Genomic DNA, 17,055 nt, shown 5'->3' with positions numbered 1-17,055 from the left:
TTATGTAATTCTTTCATTAGATGTTAGGTGCTTAAAAGTTAAGAACAGGTCAGCCCGTTGGTAGGTGGTTGATAAGCAACGTGATGATGTTATAACATGATGTAGATAAGAACCTTCAGGGGCCTAAGATGTAGCTGTTTGTCAAGAGATTTTGTGTATTACTTCAGGGCAAAAGAATAGTCCATCAAAACTTTATTCAATTTCTTTGTGGCTTTAACAAAGAAGCAGTTAGGTGATAATTAAAGGAATCGATCCAGTCGATGACCCCAAATGCTAGAAAGGTATACTGTATGCACATTTCATGCACTGCATGTGTGTCGCTTTTCCTTGTTATTTTTAAATACACTACCTTATGTGATGAAACCAGTCCCCTGACATGTGAATGGTCCCTGGGGCACAAGCTAGTGTACTCCTAGAGGGAGTACATCCAGCAAAAATCTGTGCCAAATCAAATCCACTGTGGAATTTACCCCCCCCCCCACCCCGCCAAAATACCTCCCATAGCCCCAGGTTGAGATTGGTTTGTTAAAAAAAAAGTAAGATAGCTCTACAACTTTACTTACCTTAAGCAGCTTTGTGCGCTTCAGGGATTTCAAAATGTGAAACACCTATGAATATGGATATTTCAGTACTTGTTTTTAAGCTTGAGGCATAAGGTTTTTTCCTGTTTGCCTAATTATTTGTGTACTTTCACAATTTGAAATAAATAGACTTTGACAGTGTGGATTTGGAGAACAGTTTCTTTTCTCTGGCGGTGAGATGATGGAATTCATCAGCTCTTTTTATTTGTTATTTGCTTTATTATTTATGATTTGTTGGAGACATAAAGAGACTTCATCTGTATATAATTTGGCGTAATTTGTGTTGCATGATGACAGTAAAAATTAATCACTCGCTACTGGTTTGATTAGACTCATTAGGGCAGGAAGTTAATTAGACCAAATGAGAAGAACGAATGAATGAATGAAATCATTCTTCATAACTATTTATGACACTGACCAATGAATATATTAAGAAACAGTTATAAGCCATTTTAGAGGAGCTCCAAAGTGTAGTGGCTTACACATTTGGCCAGTGAGCATGAGCATGAGATCCTCAGTTTCCTTCAAGGAGGAGACACAAATCCCTGTGGGGTTATCTCGACAAGAGTGTCTGGGATAAAAGTTTCTTGTAATTATGTGTTACTGAGAAATGCTGTATTATATGAGATTACCAGTAATATTATTTTTGCTTTCACATCCTTTCGTCTCGTCCTCCAGATGTCTGTCCTCTCCCATCAAGTATCCATTGTGAGTCAGGAGCTGCAGGAAATGACGCGACTTCTCAAGCCTCTCTTTCACAACCCGTCTACACTGCTGACACCCAGTGCCGTGACTCCCTCGCCCAGCGTGTCCCCACTCAGCTGCTCTCTGGCCCTACACCTCAATACCCAGCGTGCACCTGTGCACTGTTCTGATGATCAAAATCCTCCGTCGTCCATGATGCATGAACCGCCCTCTCCACAGCTGAGCATGACCAAGGTGTTTCAAGGAGAGTTGTCTTCTTCTCCTTCCCCCCATAGTCCTCCATTCTCTCACCAAACCAGTACCACTCCCCCGGTCTCTCACCGCTCGGCTCCCCCTTCGCTCAACAGCTCTCCCCACGAGCACACAATCATGCCACATCCCTCCTCTTCTACCTCCATCCCTTCTCTTTCTTCATCAAGCCACCCATCATCCATCACTCCCCTTCTGGTGGATTTATCAGAGCCGCAATCACGGCTTCGGCCCCACTTCCCACTCCAATCCCATTCTGAGTCCCACCTCCAGTCAGAGACCCACTTCATGTCCCAGTCTTATCCTCATTCCCTTTCCCAGTCTGACATCCAGCCTCAGTTTTCTCTCCAAACTTCCAGCATGGCGTCACGTTCCCGAGAGCCCCCCCTGGACCTGCAGAGGGTGGAGTGGGGGGAGCACACCACCCAGCTTAGCCTTGTAGATGAAGGACAGTCCTCGATGTGAGCACACAGGAGGAAGACTGGGATACTCGACTAAGAGACGGGAGCAGCATGCCACACATCCTACTGCATGACAAAGTTTGGCATGCGGGTTACAATGTAAATATGTTGATTTTAAACTGTTGGAAACTGTTATCATGAGCACCTTCAAGAAGATCTGAGAATAAATGTTTGTTTTACAGTTTCATTTGATTTATTTACAGTCAATCATATAAAGGAAAGACTTCTAATACTAAAAGCATGTTCTTTTCTCCTTTTACTGTGCTAGCACTGGTTTCTGTTAGGATACCAGTCTGTAAAGTGATTTGAAAGGTGTGCACCACACAGCAGTAATGTTAGACTGACTGAAAATGAATGCAGGTGTTACACAACTCATGCAAAAGCAATGATTGGAGCTTTCTAAAGGACATGAGCATGCTTGCCAAGTTTAGTCTTGATTTAAAATAGCTTGAATTTTGCATAAACACCGAAGTGGTGCCTTATTTTTTTAATTTGGGAAAATCTGTTAACATAAAATCCGTTAAAGGGTGTTACAGGACCCACAACCCCCTCAACTAGACCCTGTAGTCCCTTTTAATAACTCCTTTAATACGGCTTTAAATAATTTAGCTGTGGTCACACGGGCTAGACTTTTTCATCTCCACACTTTAAAGCAACACACTCACACACAGGGATGAAACAACTTCGCAATGTCTCATCATTCAGTTTTTATTTTACCTATTTAGCAGCTGCATTGATGCAAATTATTAGCTAATCGAAAGCCAAAGAAAAGGTTAAAAAAATAATAATAATTGGAATTCTTTTACTCAGTCAGCCGTCTGAACGACTGCACGGTGGGGCAGACAGCGCCCCAGTCCACAGGCCTGCGGTACTCGCCTTTCTCCAGTAGGTACTGGCGGCCCTTGTAGTTGGGGTGCTCATAGAAGACCCACCAGCCTCCCAGGACCCTGCAGGAGTGCACCTCTCTCCAGTGAAACGTCTCCAGCACAGAGGCGCAGTCCTCGCTCGCTTCAAACACCTGACCGGAGAAATCGGCTTTGCCGTACAGCTGGATCTTGTAGGGGTCTCCAGGGGCCTGAGTGAAGCAGAAGACAGTAGGTAGAGGGGAGGGTTGGGGGTTGGGAAAACAATGAAGCTAGGTTCGAATGATGTCACTACAGAAATATGCTGTTTCTTATCATGGATTTATTCCTCCAATCCAGTTTTCAAGATTCATTTATGTGAAAATGAAGTGGCGTTTTTAAAATGCTATAAAAATCCCCTGAGATGTGTAGGATCTTAGGGTATCACAGCCACTTTCCCACTAACCACAGTGTCTTTGACCTCTTGGTACGAGGCACCTGATGTGTTGAGATGGCTTACAAAGTGAATCATCTTGCAAGAGCTGACTCTGTCATTGAGGCCATTCCAGCTGTGGTAGTTGGGGTATTCCCCTCTCTTCAGGACGTACTGGTAACCCAAGTAGTTTGGTCTCTCGTAGATCACCCAGGTCCCGCTCTCCACACGGGCCGAGTTGCAGCAACTCAGATAGGAGTGGAAGTCGGTGCAGTCGCTGTCGCATTCGTACCTGCGACCCTGGAAGTTCTTGTCCTCGTAGAAAATGATCTGGGGGATTGTATGTGAGTGATAACCTGGTATTAATGATTTTACATGCCAGATCTAAATGTTGTTCTACTCACCCTGCCCATCTTGGGACCGACTGTGCTTCACTGTTTAGCCTCCCTTGAAATATCTACAAGTAATGTAACGTATGTGCTCATATTGCCCTCTTTTATAGCTTCAGAGCCCTCTGAAACTCACACAATTGCTTGGTCATGAGAATGAGATCCAAAATTTGAGTCAGTGGTTCCACTGCTACTCGTGTTTTCCAGAAAGAGGCTGTGGGATTAGACCACATAAAGACCTCAGGCACTGACCAACTCTTTACAGAAAACTGTAAACATACTGCACACAGTGCTAACTACACACACGCACACAGAGTTACAAATAACACACTGACGGATGATTGCATAAATATTAAACTGCACTTAATCATAGCAACTCTGAGCTAAACTAGAACTCACATTAGCTGAACTGCTGATGTGTATTGCCATTCAGTCAGTGTGATACTTCTTCCTCTTCAGTCCAAAACGCTGCATTGTCGTCCAGAGCTTCAACACTTCAGTTCTGAATTTCATATTAGAAGTAAGATGATGCACTTCTTGCTGTGTAGCATAAAAATCTTCCATCTTCAGCTTGTGGTTTGGGCTGTAAACTTTTCACACTGGAAACCTGGTTAGTCCGCTCACTTAGTTACATATTTCTGTGGATAATCTGTTTTCTTTTCATCTCAGTGCAGCAATGGCAGCAGTTCTTCATCTCTGCAGTCAGTACTCACTTTTTGCCCTTTTCAGACACATACACGCTGTGCTCACATGAAAGTAAAAGCATTTACACAGGCTTTACATAGACATGAACAAGGCTGGCTTAACAGCTGGTTTTTGGTGATATCACTCAACAGACCTGGTTAAAGAAATAAAGCCAACTAAAGCACAGTTGTTTTTTTCCCCTGATTTGTGATTTTGTCATATTTTATATAGAGATTATGAAATATATATTCATATCAAATTACACTCTTGCCCTGCGGGCGGTCTTTATCCTTCAAGCTCGGGTCCTCTACCAGAGACCTGGGAGCTTGAGGGTCCTGCACAGTAACTTTGCTTATCCTAGGACGGCACTCTTGGATGTTGTTCCTGGGATATGCTGGAGCCAATCGCCTAGCTTGGGAGTCACTGCACTGAGCTCTCTGTTGGTCTCTGGGACCACTGTTACCTTCATTCTCCACATCTTCTTGAGCTCTTCTCTGAGCCCTTGGTACTTCTCCAGCTCATGTTCCTTCTTCCTGATGTTGCTGTCATTCGGTATCATTACGTCTCTCACTGCAGCCATCTTCTTCTGCTTGTCCACTACTACTATGTCCGTTGGTTAGCCATCACCAGAACCTCAGGACTTCCAGGCCATATTCGGCATAGATGTTTCTGTATAGTATGCCCTCCACTTGGTTATGGCGTTCCGTGTATGCCCTTCCTGTTAGCACCCTGCTGTTATGTGCTGGATTGTCTCAGGGGCATCTTTACACAGCCTGCACCTGGGGTCTTGGCTGGTGTGGTAGACCCAGCCTCTATGGATCTTGGCTGGACAAAAGCCACTGGTAGGCTTTTGTCCAGCCAAGATCCATAGAGGCTGGGTGCCAGCCATTTCTTCTATCTGCCTGTGGTGCGTGCAGCAGCCTGCCTTTCCATGATGGGTCTTCTCCTTGCTCCTCTTCTTACTTGGATTTGTGGTTTTTGGGAATCAAAACAAGCAATGTAAATGTATTTGTTTAAATCCATGGTAGCTCAGTAGAAGTTACGTAGGCACATTTAAAAACATTTTAAATGATTTCTTTATTCTTGTTCTCCGTACAGGTGACACAATTTAATTTATCTTTATTTCTGAGGATGTCAAAGCCACAGTGAACCACGGAAGACAGACAAAGGAACTACATGTGGCTTTGGTAGAGGAGACATTTTCTGTACATGTATGTATTGATTGATTGATTCATTATTTTTATTATATACAGTATATTCCATCTGTTTAATTTTGTTTAACACACATTTTCTTATAGTATTTTTTATTTCAACTAGGGAAAAAAACTCATCTTCTTTTACTTTTGTATTTAGTTTTATTACCTGGTAATTACCTTAAGCTTGAGCTCTGGACTAGTTTACACACCCTCAGTAGCAAACATATAATTTCCCCCTTGGCACCACAGTGAGGCAGCATTTGCACAGAAAAGCACAAGGACACGCGCTCCTCTCATGACAGGTCCAGTATATGTACAGTCTCTCATTTTTGTTAGAGCAGTGCTCCTGCACCAGTGACAAGTGTCACCAAACAGACGGAAAATGCATGTCTTTATTTTAATAACTGATTTTGAATGTTAATATTAAACATTTCCAATTGGCTTTGTTTCATTTTCTTTTTATTATATTACATATTAAGTTATAGAAACATTTTTATCTTGTGGGCCTGTGAGTAAAACGTAGTCCTGAGCCTCTGTGAGTTACATATGAAAAGTTTTGCATCTTTTTCAAGATTAATCCATTTAATAGAGAAGCCAAAGAGTGATTATTGATTATTATTGACGATTATATTTTGTATGTAACTGATCTGACAAGTGTCTTCTTAAAATGTGAAAAGCAAAAAAAAAAAATCCTCATGGATTGAAAGAGAAAAAAAGGAGACTTGATTTTTATTTGTGATGTGACGGTTCGCTCTGCAGTAACTTTGAGGCCTTCAATCGGCCGCGCTGAAACTTTGTTCTGCTTTAAAGCAGATTGCAGACATCTCGCTTTATGCCATATAAGTCAATCAAGAACACACCGCGTGGTCTTTTAAGGACGTTAAAGCACGTGTAACATCAATATTTGCCATTACAGGTTATAAGAGCCGGCTTGTTTCCGCTGGAGCCTTCTGAAAGCACCCTTTAACTGCTGTACATACCTTCACACACACACACACACACCTTATGCTCACGGTGAGTGACCTGTGGTGAGCTGTCAAAGATACTTAAGATGATGTAGGACAGACAAGTGTTGTCAGTGCGGGCACACACACACACACACACACACACACACACACACACACAACACACAGGGAGAGAGAGAGAGCAAAACCACAGAGGAGGTGCGACAGGAAGGCAGACGGGCTGAGTGGTAATGATAGGTGACTATTCTTCCATCTAGAATAAATCAAGACATGCTGACCACACTGTTGGGAAAACCCAGGCCTGCTATTTGGACGCACACACAAACAAACATATAACCAGTGGATGGACGGTGTATATATGTGAAATAAATAATGGGGAAAGTCCAGGGTTTTATTGCTTTCCTTAAAAGCAAGGGAGATAATATTCCCCATTTATCATCTTGTAAAGACGATGGAAACACAATCAGCTATAATCCAATAGCACTAACATGTTACACACAGAGTACAGCGAGCGCCCCGTGGTTTGATCAGGTAAATCCATTTATAATCAGGGACCACAAACTCAATACAATGACTTGATTTTACACTGTGAGAAAAACACAGAAAGACGGCTGGACACCAGCATTCCCCGCTGAATTTTGAATTTTCCGCTTCATAAAAAGGCCTAGCTTTCCATCAGTTTAGTGCTTCACGTAACCATTTCTTTAATGCTTCGTTGAAGCGTGTTGCTCATCTATCTAATGCCAAAGCGTGGAAAACTCTGTGTAGTATAGAAGAACAGAGCTGTGGGATAAAGAGACATAAAGACAAAGACAGGACTTTTAAGCCTATCATATATGAAGGAATCATCTCTGTGTCTTTCATTTATAGATCTCCGCATCTACTTCTATTTATGAGCTGCACGATTTCTGACATTGCTTCCAAGATGAACTTCTGACATTAATATTCTGCCATCACCGTTTCCACTTTTTCCTCCCCGTCCTCCTGTTCTCTGCTATCGCCACATCTGGAATATGAATTAATGACTAACGTGATCACATTATTCATTTTAGTTTGCGGCTTTCAAGAACAAAGAAGTGGCTTATTTTACCTGCACAGCTTTGTCCATTACTTTGCACTTGTAACTACTTTACATTAATTGAGGCTAACACTGTGATGTGGGGGCAGTAATAAATGTGACTACTGCATTTTGTTTCTGATTTCATGTCATTCTGTCTCTGAGTTTCCCTCCCAGACCTTCCTCCCTCCCCTTTCTTTCCCTCCCTGCCTCCTGCACTCTCCCCTCTCTCTCACTCTCTTTGCATGTGTCATTTTACTGCTCTTTACTCAGCCCGCCAGCAGCAGTCTGTCCTCATCACTCCTTGTCTTTAGATCTCCTTGCTCGGTCCACTGTCGTGCCATTTGTCGCCAGGAAGGGAAAACGGTGGAAAATTCCTATTCTCTCAGGCTGGATTCACTTGTTTTCACCAATGGATGGAGTTTATTCCCAAGCGCACACAGTGACTTCTTGAAAAGTGAGTTATTCATATTCGAGTAAGCAGACATAAAACTTTGGCAAGCTTAAATGGGTAGAAGTTGAAATGATGCTTTTAGATGTTACCAAAAGTTAAGCAGTTGTTACAAATTATTAATGACATATTAAAACCAAAGAGCTTACAGACTGAAGTTTTATGGCAGTTTTGACTCATGCTTGAGGACAATGTAGCACCAAAATCACAAGGGTCAATGCATATATATTTATATGTAAGTAAGCAGGTGCCAGGCTGAGCTGATAGAAGTCATGGTAGTTTATCCTTAAACTGTCAATAGTTATTAAATAAAGTAAACACTAACATCCCTCACAATCATGTTACAAGGAGATATTAATGGGTTTTAACTTGTGGAATATTCTGAAGACTTAAAGTACAGTTTTAAGCCTAATGTAGTTATTTAACAGCTTTAGCTTTAGTTTTTGATTCTGTATTTTAGGCACAAGACCCACATTGGAAAATTGTTGTTTCTCTTATCATGTATCAATACCACCCCTTCTCTTTGGCACATTTGCGTTGCATAGTAAATACATGTCTATTTTACTAATTTTTAAAGAGTTAATCCTAACACTCGTTTATTTTTATGGTGCCATAATAACTGCTAAACACTTGTGTGAAGGAAGTTCGCCTCCAACACCCTCTATCTATCCCTCTGTAAGCTGGACACATCCTTTCTTTTTGAATAGTTTTGGGACCACTAACTTCAAATAATTCTTCCTTCAGTTTTCTGTGCTTTGAAGTTTGAAGCAGCTTTGCATTTTCCCACCAATATTAAATACAGATGATGGGAGACTGTCAGTGATTTCTAAGAAAAGCTGGAAAATTAAATGTAAGAAGCATCTGTGTATTAACAGGGAGATTAACATGGATTCATTTAAACAAAGTGGCCTATTCTTGGTATAAAATATTTCTTTTATGACCTCCGTATTATTTTAAAATGGTAAAAACTAATAAACCACACCAAAAACACTTCCTCACTGTCAATGCAAAGGGTTAGCTTAATTAAGGCCCCACTTAATTGACTGGTCTATTAGCCAGAGGCCTTTGCCAGCAGGCAAAAGTTGCCCTCTCTTCAGTTAAAAAAAAAATCTTTGAAATGAACATGCCTTTTCTCTAAAAACCGAATATTCCCCTCTTCACTTTGGCAAGCCGTCCATTATTTTAATATCCTTTTGTTTAGCTGACCTCTTTCACGTAGGCGCCTTTGGTTAAACACAGCTGCAGCTAATAAAATTAATAACTCCAGCACCGTTTGACTCACTGTGCCGCTGAGCGTTAACAATAGCGCCGTTTCTGTCGGTGTTCACTGGCGTATATTGTCAGTAGTGGTTCATTTGGCACACCTGAATCAAACGGAGCCATTATTAGCCTAATTTTATTAGCTGCAGCTGTGTTTGCCCTCCTGCCACAACAGGGCCAGAGAAAAAGCTGCTTTTTTTTCTTCTTTTCAGAGCTGCTAATAGCTGCTGCTGTTCCTCTGGGTGTAAGTTATAACTTCAGACGACAGTAGAGTAAGTAATAATGTGGATATGTATGCCGAATTAATGATGAGTTAGCCAGTATTTAAAATACTGCGAATTTATTAATAATTATTCATAAATAACTGTTATTTAGGTGATTTTGAGAGACGAGAGGAGGGGTTCTGCTGAAACAAGCTGCAAGCTACAGTAGCTGACAGGAGGCAGCTTTTAGAGGCAAATATGTCATATTAAGTATGGCAACATAAGGAGTGTGGGGAACACAGTGTGTTATAAAGTATTTAATAATCATATGTATTCGCTAGTATATGTGTTAGATAGTAAACTTTAAAAAATAATTGGCTAAAATGCCCTCAATGTAAAAGTAATTTCACTGTACAGGAAGAAAGGCAAAGTAAAACGTTTTTGTTGTTTTTGTTTTGTTTTTTTTAAATAGGGAGTTTGTGTTAATGGGAAAATGATTTTCCACTTATAACAGGTTTTTATCTAAGTGGGATACATACAAACACTGAGAGCTTCCAGACCATCATTTCCCATCTACAGGACAGAGTCACTGTGCGGTTTTCTAAAAAAGCTTCTCATCTCTTTTTTTCTCCAAGAAAAAAATCCCTAAGTATGATCTGTTCCTTATTCTCTAAGTGAGCAAGCAGTGATTGGAAACTATATGTTTGAGCCATGTTAGAGGCTCCTGATGAGATGTAAACTTTCTTTTTTAAGGTGGTTTTGCTGCTGATATAGTGTATTAAGCATAGTTGCATAATCCTCATAGTTTAGTTTAACAATCACCAGTTGTCGTCCTGTACGGCTCACATGCTATAGGTATTAAATGTGCTTGCAATGAATTACATTGAATCTATAGCATTATTACACTACTCTGGTCAAGAGTTCATCTTCTGATTGAAGCAGTGTGTTTACATGATGAGATTGTTGGAAATACAGATTTTAACTCTTGTCTGTCTACATATTTAGAATATAGATCCCGAAAGCATCTTGAGCAACCCACAAATCTTCCAGAAGTCGTTAAGACCCTCGCCACAAACATTTAGGTGTCACCAGACCCCAATCATTTCAGCTAAATACAACTCAGCTTGGTTTTAATCTCCTGGGCCATCAGGTTTTAATCCAGTATCCCTACTCTTAGAATTCACAGTTTAATTCATTAAAAAGCAGTTAAAGGCACCTTAAGCTCTGCTTTTACGCACACTCCCTAAATTAGAGTCTGCTGGAGGTTTTCCGTGTGTTTCTACGTGATTTGTCGGTCAAAGGCTACTGAGTGTGACTGTACATTTGGCCTCCATGTGCGCTAGTAAAGAGTGCGTGCTGGGAGTGTGTGGTCTCTGAGCTGTACTCCCACCAACTGTGTTGCTTGAAGTAGTTTTAATGTGTGTATGAGTGAGTAAAAGACACTTTACTCCAAAAAGCAACATACAAAGGCTAACTACGTCTTACCCCCTCTGTTTTTGATGTGAATTTAAGACATCAGAGTAGTAAAATGCCTTTTCAGTTACAGCTCTGAAATATGTGGGACTCTAGTCGGTGCCTGTCTTTAAAATATATTCACGTGGTTCAGCATAACCATACAGCGAGCTCAAGAATGTGTAGTCACAGTAGGGCTAGAATATGTCGTATTCTTTATGTACAGAAGTGATCGATTAAGTCAATAAAGGCCTCTCAGCCACACTGATGTGGTGTAAAATCAAAATGGAGTAAAGCTTTTCTTATAAACTCATAGGTCCCATGCCATAATCAAAGTTTACCTTTAAAATAAGGGGGTTTTTGGGCCTGCAACAGGAATCTTTAAACAAATGATAGGAATTCTTTACTGAATAAATCGCCTGGCCTCGGCATATGGCGTGCACCCACACACATCTGTATCCTGGCACGTTGCATTTAAAGTCAAACAGGTATTACAGCATGAGGCCAGAGTTGTTTTTACATATGCATTTGATGAAGAATTTAGGAACTATCCTCCTCCTTTTTTGTCTCACGTTCAATGGAGCCAATTTTTCCAAGGGTCCTATATCCAATATGGATACGTGGTAGGTTAAGCGGTTTGCTTTCTTTGGATGAACTGCTCGATTTTACACTCTGACACGTGTAAAATATAGAAGGAAAAAATTAGTCCAGTCATAATCCGAATGCATAAACTATGGTCCATGGGTCACAAAGCGAGCTGAAGTAAAGGGTTCATCAAGAGAAAATAAATCTGCAGGTATTTTTGGTCATTTCTGTGAAGGAAAAATAAATGTTAGGTATCTTTTTAGTCTATTTTCCAACATTTTATTATTGAATTCATTACATCAACTGTGTTTGATGAATAGGATGGCTGATGTTTATCACTATGAGCTTCTGGTTTCTCATACACAGCAGAATGTGTTCACACAATTCACAGCACTCTGAGCGCTGTGTGGCAGCACATGTAGCAGAGCAGGATGATGCAGGGTCAAATGGTGGCGTCATATCAAGTTACTAGTTTGAAAAATGCTTTCCTGGTAAGTTAATAAACAGTGAGAGCATAGTTTTCAACATATAAAGAATATTTCTTTACTCCCTGCCAGCATTGATCAGACTCTAGCAGAAGTTTATCATGTTTTAAAAGCATAGCAAGCTCAAACATTATTCAAAAAAGTCTTAAAATTTGTGTTTAAATCTAAACTGATTCCTTTCACATCCTGTGTGCTTCGCCGTGATGCCTCCATGTCCACATTACATTTTTTTTTTTTCAAACCTCAAAGCCATTTACTTTTTTCTTCCCACATTTTATGTCTCCTCATTAATGACTTAAATGTTGCTCTGGTTAGTGGAGAAAATGTGAACGAGGGAAAGGGGTTGATTATAATCCATTACCCCAAATATTTAAAAAATGTGCTTATTAAAAGCAGACCAAACTCAAATTGAGAGGGAGAAAGAGCACTTTGTTGTTTTAAGTTTACATGCAATAAAATCAGAATTAATTTTAAAAAAAGATCTAATGTAGAGTAACACTGGATATACTGGAAAAATAATCTGATTGAAACTACGATTGTGAAGAAGTGGATTAGATCGTGAGGGTTTTATTTTGTGTTTATTAGACTGACATTTGACTATTCTCACCAAAGAGCACGGGTGCAAAGAGCACGGTCTGGGTTTTCTCCACAGGGTTCACGATGAGAACCTGATTTCAACACTGAGTGTCTCAAGCATAGCTGAGCCTTTCCAGGACCAGGTGTGAGGAGGGTGCTTCTGCTTGTTCTTACACTGGGGACTGGGGTCATTTGTGCAAGCTCCTACTAGATGTTTTAGTGAGTGTGAATAACTGTATGTAAAATGTATTTCAGTGTTGTCACATTGACGCCAGTGTTATACTGTCTGTGAGTGTGTGACAGCGTGACCTTCAGCTCAAATCTGCAGATACTACGCTACAATAACTACATTACAATATCCCAGCTACACAGGCAGACTCCAAGCATGAACCAGAATAACTCATTGCGCTCAGTGTTTGCAGCTTCTGCTTGCAGACATGCAAGCACGTATAAACTTTTGATGGAGCTGAACCAGACAGCTGAGTGTTAACATGCTGTGAGAGGATGTATATTAAACAAAACCAGAGTATTTCTTTTTTATTTACATCAAATCAACTCAAAAGGCAAGAGAAAACCAAGCTCAAACTGTCCCGTGTGAGAGCTGAAAGTTTGGCCGTTTTTGATGTTGAAACACTCGAGGAACACTTGCATGTGTCATTTCAGATGATGTGAACAGAGAGACATAGTTGTACTACTTGAAGCCTTAGAAGGCGTCAGACAATAGAAATGAGGTGTTAATATATTTTGACAGCTGTTAATAGATCTAAGGAGCCTGCCCAAGTGAAGTTCAGCAAATGTAAAGACGAGGAATTCCGTTTACAGGACCGTTGAAACATTCAGGACTTTCTTTTCTGTTTCCTGTACCAGTGTGGAGGGGCCTCATTGTGCTCCATACGTTGTGATTCTTTATTTATTTTTTCCTTGTTTGTGTTGGCCAAACTCTTTTAATGGCAGCTATTAATTTTGCATGTGACTTTTATTATAATAATGTGTCACATTTGGCGCAGACTCGCGTGTCACTGCCGACTTTACGGCCATACCACTGCAAACCACACAGCGTGAGGAAAAACACAAAGCTGTGAGCACAATCGAGCAGCGCCGAGTCTATTTAACGGCGTCAGTTGGATTCAGGTTCTGAGCTTATTTCTCATGAAGCTTCAGCGAATTTAAATATAAGAGGACTGTTGTTTCTGACAGCACGACAGTGCAGATAAACCTTTTTATAGTATACAGAAATATGTGTAAACAGGATGTTTCTCATTCTTCTTAGTTAACAATCAGTTGTTTGTTACCATGTGCCATAAATCTAGAGAGTACACACTTTTTTTTTTTTAAATGAGCCTCAGCAATAATTGTTTGAATGCTTTGTGCAAGATTAGGAACCCATGAGGACAGATTTGCAGTTTAAGTGCTTTCAATCACATCATCGTGTTGCTTTGGGCCTTCTTGTCTTTTTTTCTTTCTTATGATATGATCTCATGTGCCCAGTTGCAGTGCTGTCTATTGAAGTGATTGCCAGGAAGTGTGTTAATTTTCATTTAGTCTAAATTGTACATGAGTATATTCATAGCCCATTGATGTCTTTCAGTTGTTAAGCTCATTTATCTAGCTTATCAAAAGTAGTAGGAACGGAGGGAAACGGCTCACCTGGTTCAAATGTAACAGTTCACCCTCCAGAGATAAAGTTAAGCACGCAAATTCTTTTAAATCTGTGCAAAAATGTGTAAAGTGCGACAGCAGTTACTTTCTTGGTTGTGTTAACTTCACCTCGTCTTGTCACTGAGAGTTATAAAACACTATATAGTATTGTAACCTCCCCTTAGGTCACACAGTGTCACGTCTTGTGATTTCATGCTGTGTGCTGTGATGTACTCCGTCCTCTCCTGGTTTCTTCTGTCGTGTCCTTCCCTGTCATGTTGTCTCACATGCTGTCCATGTTATTTAATCGTGTGCATAACAGTTGATACTGGATCTACCTCGAAGCAAAAGTAGGCATCTCATCTTGAATATTATTTGCTATAATTTTATCCTCTCTGGTAGCAGAGTGACAGGAACGTCATAGTCGCACCACAGGAACTCCAGGTAAATAAGCTAATCGGACTGTATATTGGAGAAAGCGGCTGCATATTTTAGCATATTAATGAAAGCAAAACAGACTTTTTATTTTATTTTTTATTAATTTCTTGATGTTTTTTAGATGCCGACTGAAAAGACGGGAATAAAAGTCGAGCACATTCACATAGTATTGCAAAAGATGACCTCATTAGCATATAGTGATGTGTACTGCAGCAGTGTGCAGTTTAAGTTCTTGTTGTTGCTTAGAAGAGGCTCGAGCGATTTGAAGTTAAGAAGAGAGTAAATGTAGGCATTTGAAAATTACTACTGCATAGCATACTATTTTTATAAAGTACAGTTCTGCTTATTTGCATCCACAGTATACAGTGTGCACTATCACTGTATTCATATGTGCTTTAAGCACCTTCACGTCTTTCATTATAACCTGTTGTGTACTCCTGTGAGCCTAAACAGCGGATAATAAACGGGTCTGTGTTTAGTCTGTTGTGGTCGTCCCTGCCTCACTTCTGTGTAAATAAGAGAAAAAAATGTGTTAGCTGGATTGACTGTGCAGGGAAGGAACAAAGTCAGAGTGGTTGATGAAACAGTCTGTAATGGCTCTACACTGTCAACAGTGGTAAAATAAGAAAGATGATATAGTTGATCTGCACGCTGTAGATCAACTATATCGTGTGTTTTGTTATTTTTGTTTTTTACGATTGTTTTGTTTTAGTGCTGTGGGTTTTTCTTTCCATCGTGAAGAAAACACTGGAAAAGATGACAGTGCAAGCTATTTATGCATATGGTAGATCTCTGGACCACCTGGATGTGTAATAAAATGTAAGCTAGCCTCCCGCTCCACTTTCTTTGAAGGCTGCAAAGTTTGGCTAATTCTCAGGAGAAGCTGTCTAGGACAATTACTGTAACATCACTGTTACTGACTCATTGTTATAAGGATCTGTGATTTGCAGTTTTTTGATGAGGTTTTGATTCCTTCTTCCTCCTCATGGTGTAGTTTATGCATTCACCTACTAAATGAAAGCTCCCCGGTTAGATCCTGGGAGGATGCACAAACAGCTGTGGGATTGTGTCAGGAAGGATGTGTAGTGAAGTCAAACATGTGGCACTACCTGCTGTGGGGACTGCTGGTGAATAAGGGTTCAGCCAAAAGTAGCTTCTGTTGAGTTTTTTTAACCTCACTCCAGACTGGTGAGCTCATACAAAGACTTCTTGTATTTCGTAATCCACCCATGTGTCTCTTATCTCTAGGTTGTTAATTGTGGCCTCACTGCTGTAGAGCTGTTACTGACTAATTCATGTTGTAGTTATTAATCGCTGTAGATTCAATTGTGCTAAAGCAAAGCTCTTGTGTGTTGCCAGCTTCACAGGCTGTGCTGTGTGTTCCTCCTGGAGTTTGCAAGAGGATGGAGCAGCGTGGAAACGCAGGGGGGGAAGCGGAGAGCCCCAGCCATCAGGACAGCGCCAGCCCAGAGGAGATGGGGGAGAAAGGGGAAAGTCCCACTTCTAGCGGTGGTCTTCAGTGCAAGCTGAGCCGTATGGAGGTCAATGGCAGCCCAACAAACCCACGGACCCGACAGAACTGCACACCGCTGAGACCACTTGGAGGTGCGTTGTCAACAGGATAGCTTGATAAAGGTGTACATGTTTGTTTTAATAAAAGTTATTTTAGTGTCAAAGCTGTCGACAGACAGTGAAAGGAGTTAATAAACATTTAGTGGCTCCAACTCTGCATTGGATTCTCCACGGAAGTTATATCAGTCTCCCCAAATTCTCTCTATGCCATAAACACACAGTAAAATGCTACACTTGAGCCAACTTTGTCTAAACGGTCAGACACTGAAAGACACCCAGCAGTCCTGCCACACCTGCCTCATTTAAAATGACTTTTATCCTTAAATTAAATTCAGCAGTGTAAAGGGAACATAAAGAATCTCTAAAGTGCTCACTTCTAGTTTTATTCATGTAATTATTATAAATGTATTTACATCAATTTTATTAACCTCAAATCAGAATATTTGGTATTTCTGCTTGGTTAGTGATCATACATGTTTAATTATTTTTATTTATTTTTTACTTCATGCAACTGGACATGTGACAAATGAATGAGTCCATCTTTGAAGGTGAGCTCGGCATGAAAGCCTTTGACAGGAGGTTGTTTAAAAATGTATGTCAGTCTAAATCTTTATGATATCTTGTCTACGGCGTGCTTTCCACTCCACATCAGTGTACTGAGCATATGAACATCCAGCAGGCTTGATACTATGTAAAAACTGCTTTGTTCTGAGGCTGTCCCAGCCTTAATCAAAGAGGATATATGTAGTAAAATTATCACTGCATACTACTTTCTAGCGCATTCATATGTTGTAATGATTGGATATAATGGCTAAAAGACACAGCCATGGCTC

General features: G+C 40.5%; 3 protein-coding genes across 5 annotated transcripts in view; 2 read left to right on the top strand and 1 right to left on the bottom strand.

Annotated features, from left to right (window-relative positions):
- LOC116321868 (potassium voltage-gated channel subfamily H member 8-like) overlaps positions 1-2,145 on the top strand; it is a 47,051-nt gene extending 44,906 nt beyond the window's left edge. The window contains exon 15 of the mRNA XM_039606470.1: positions 1,260-2,145. Coding sequence (XP_039462404.1) covers positions 1,260-2,000 — 741 coding nt within the window. The 3' untranslated portion in view covers positions 2,001-2,145. The remainder of the gene's footprint in view (positions 1-1,259) is intronic.
- Positions 2,146-2,759: 614 nt separating this feature from the next.
- Positions 2,760-12,766, bottom strand: LOC116321864 (gamma-crystallin S-like). The gene is made up of 4 exons (XM_039606697.1): positions 12,749-12,766; positions 9,220-9,258; positions 3,359-3,601; positions 2,760-3,071 (listed from the first exon to the last, which is right to left on the bottom strand). Exons 1-4 carry the CDS (start codon positions 12,764-12,766, stop codon positions 2,799-2,801), a joined length of 573 nt encoding a protein of 190 aa, XP_039462631.1. The 3' UTR covers positions 2,760-2,798.
- Positions 7,850-17,055, top strand: part of LOC116321884 (DNA-binding protein SATB2-like) — a 26,116-nt gene continuing 16,910 nt past the window's right edge. Inside the window, exons 1-2 of one of the 3 annotated variants that reach the window (XM_031741828.2) lie at positions 7,850-8,019; positions 16,010-16,255. In XM_031741828.2, the coding sequence (XP_031597688.1) occupies positions 16,054-16,255 (202 nt within the window). In that variant the 5' untranslated portion in view covers positions 7,850-8,019; positions 16,010-16,053. Of the gene's footprint in view, positions 8,020-9,154; positions 9,546-16,009; positions 16,256-17,055 lie in introns of those variants that run through there. The other 2 variants (XM_039607568.1, XM_039607567.1) reach the window with 2 other exon arrangements.

This window comes from Oreochromis aureus, linkage group 23 (genome assembly GCF_013358895.1).
Source record: "Oreochromis aureus strain Israel breed Guangdong linkage group 23, ZZ_aureus, whole genome shotgun sequence".
Classification (NCBI taxonomy): Eukaryota; Metazoa; Chordata; class Actinopteri; order Cichliformes; family Cichlidae; genus Oreochromis; species Oreochromis aureus.
The sequence above is the reverse complement of the archived record's forward strand: the minus strand, read 5'-3'. Positions and strand labels throughout refer to the sequence as shown.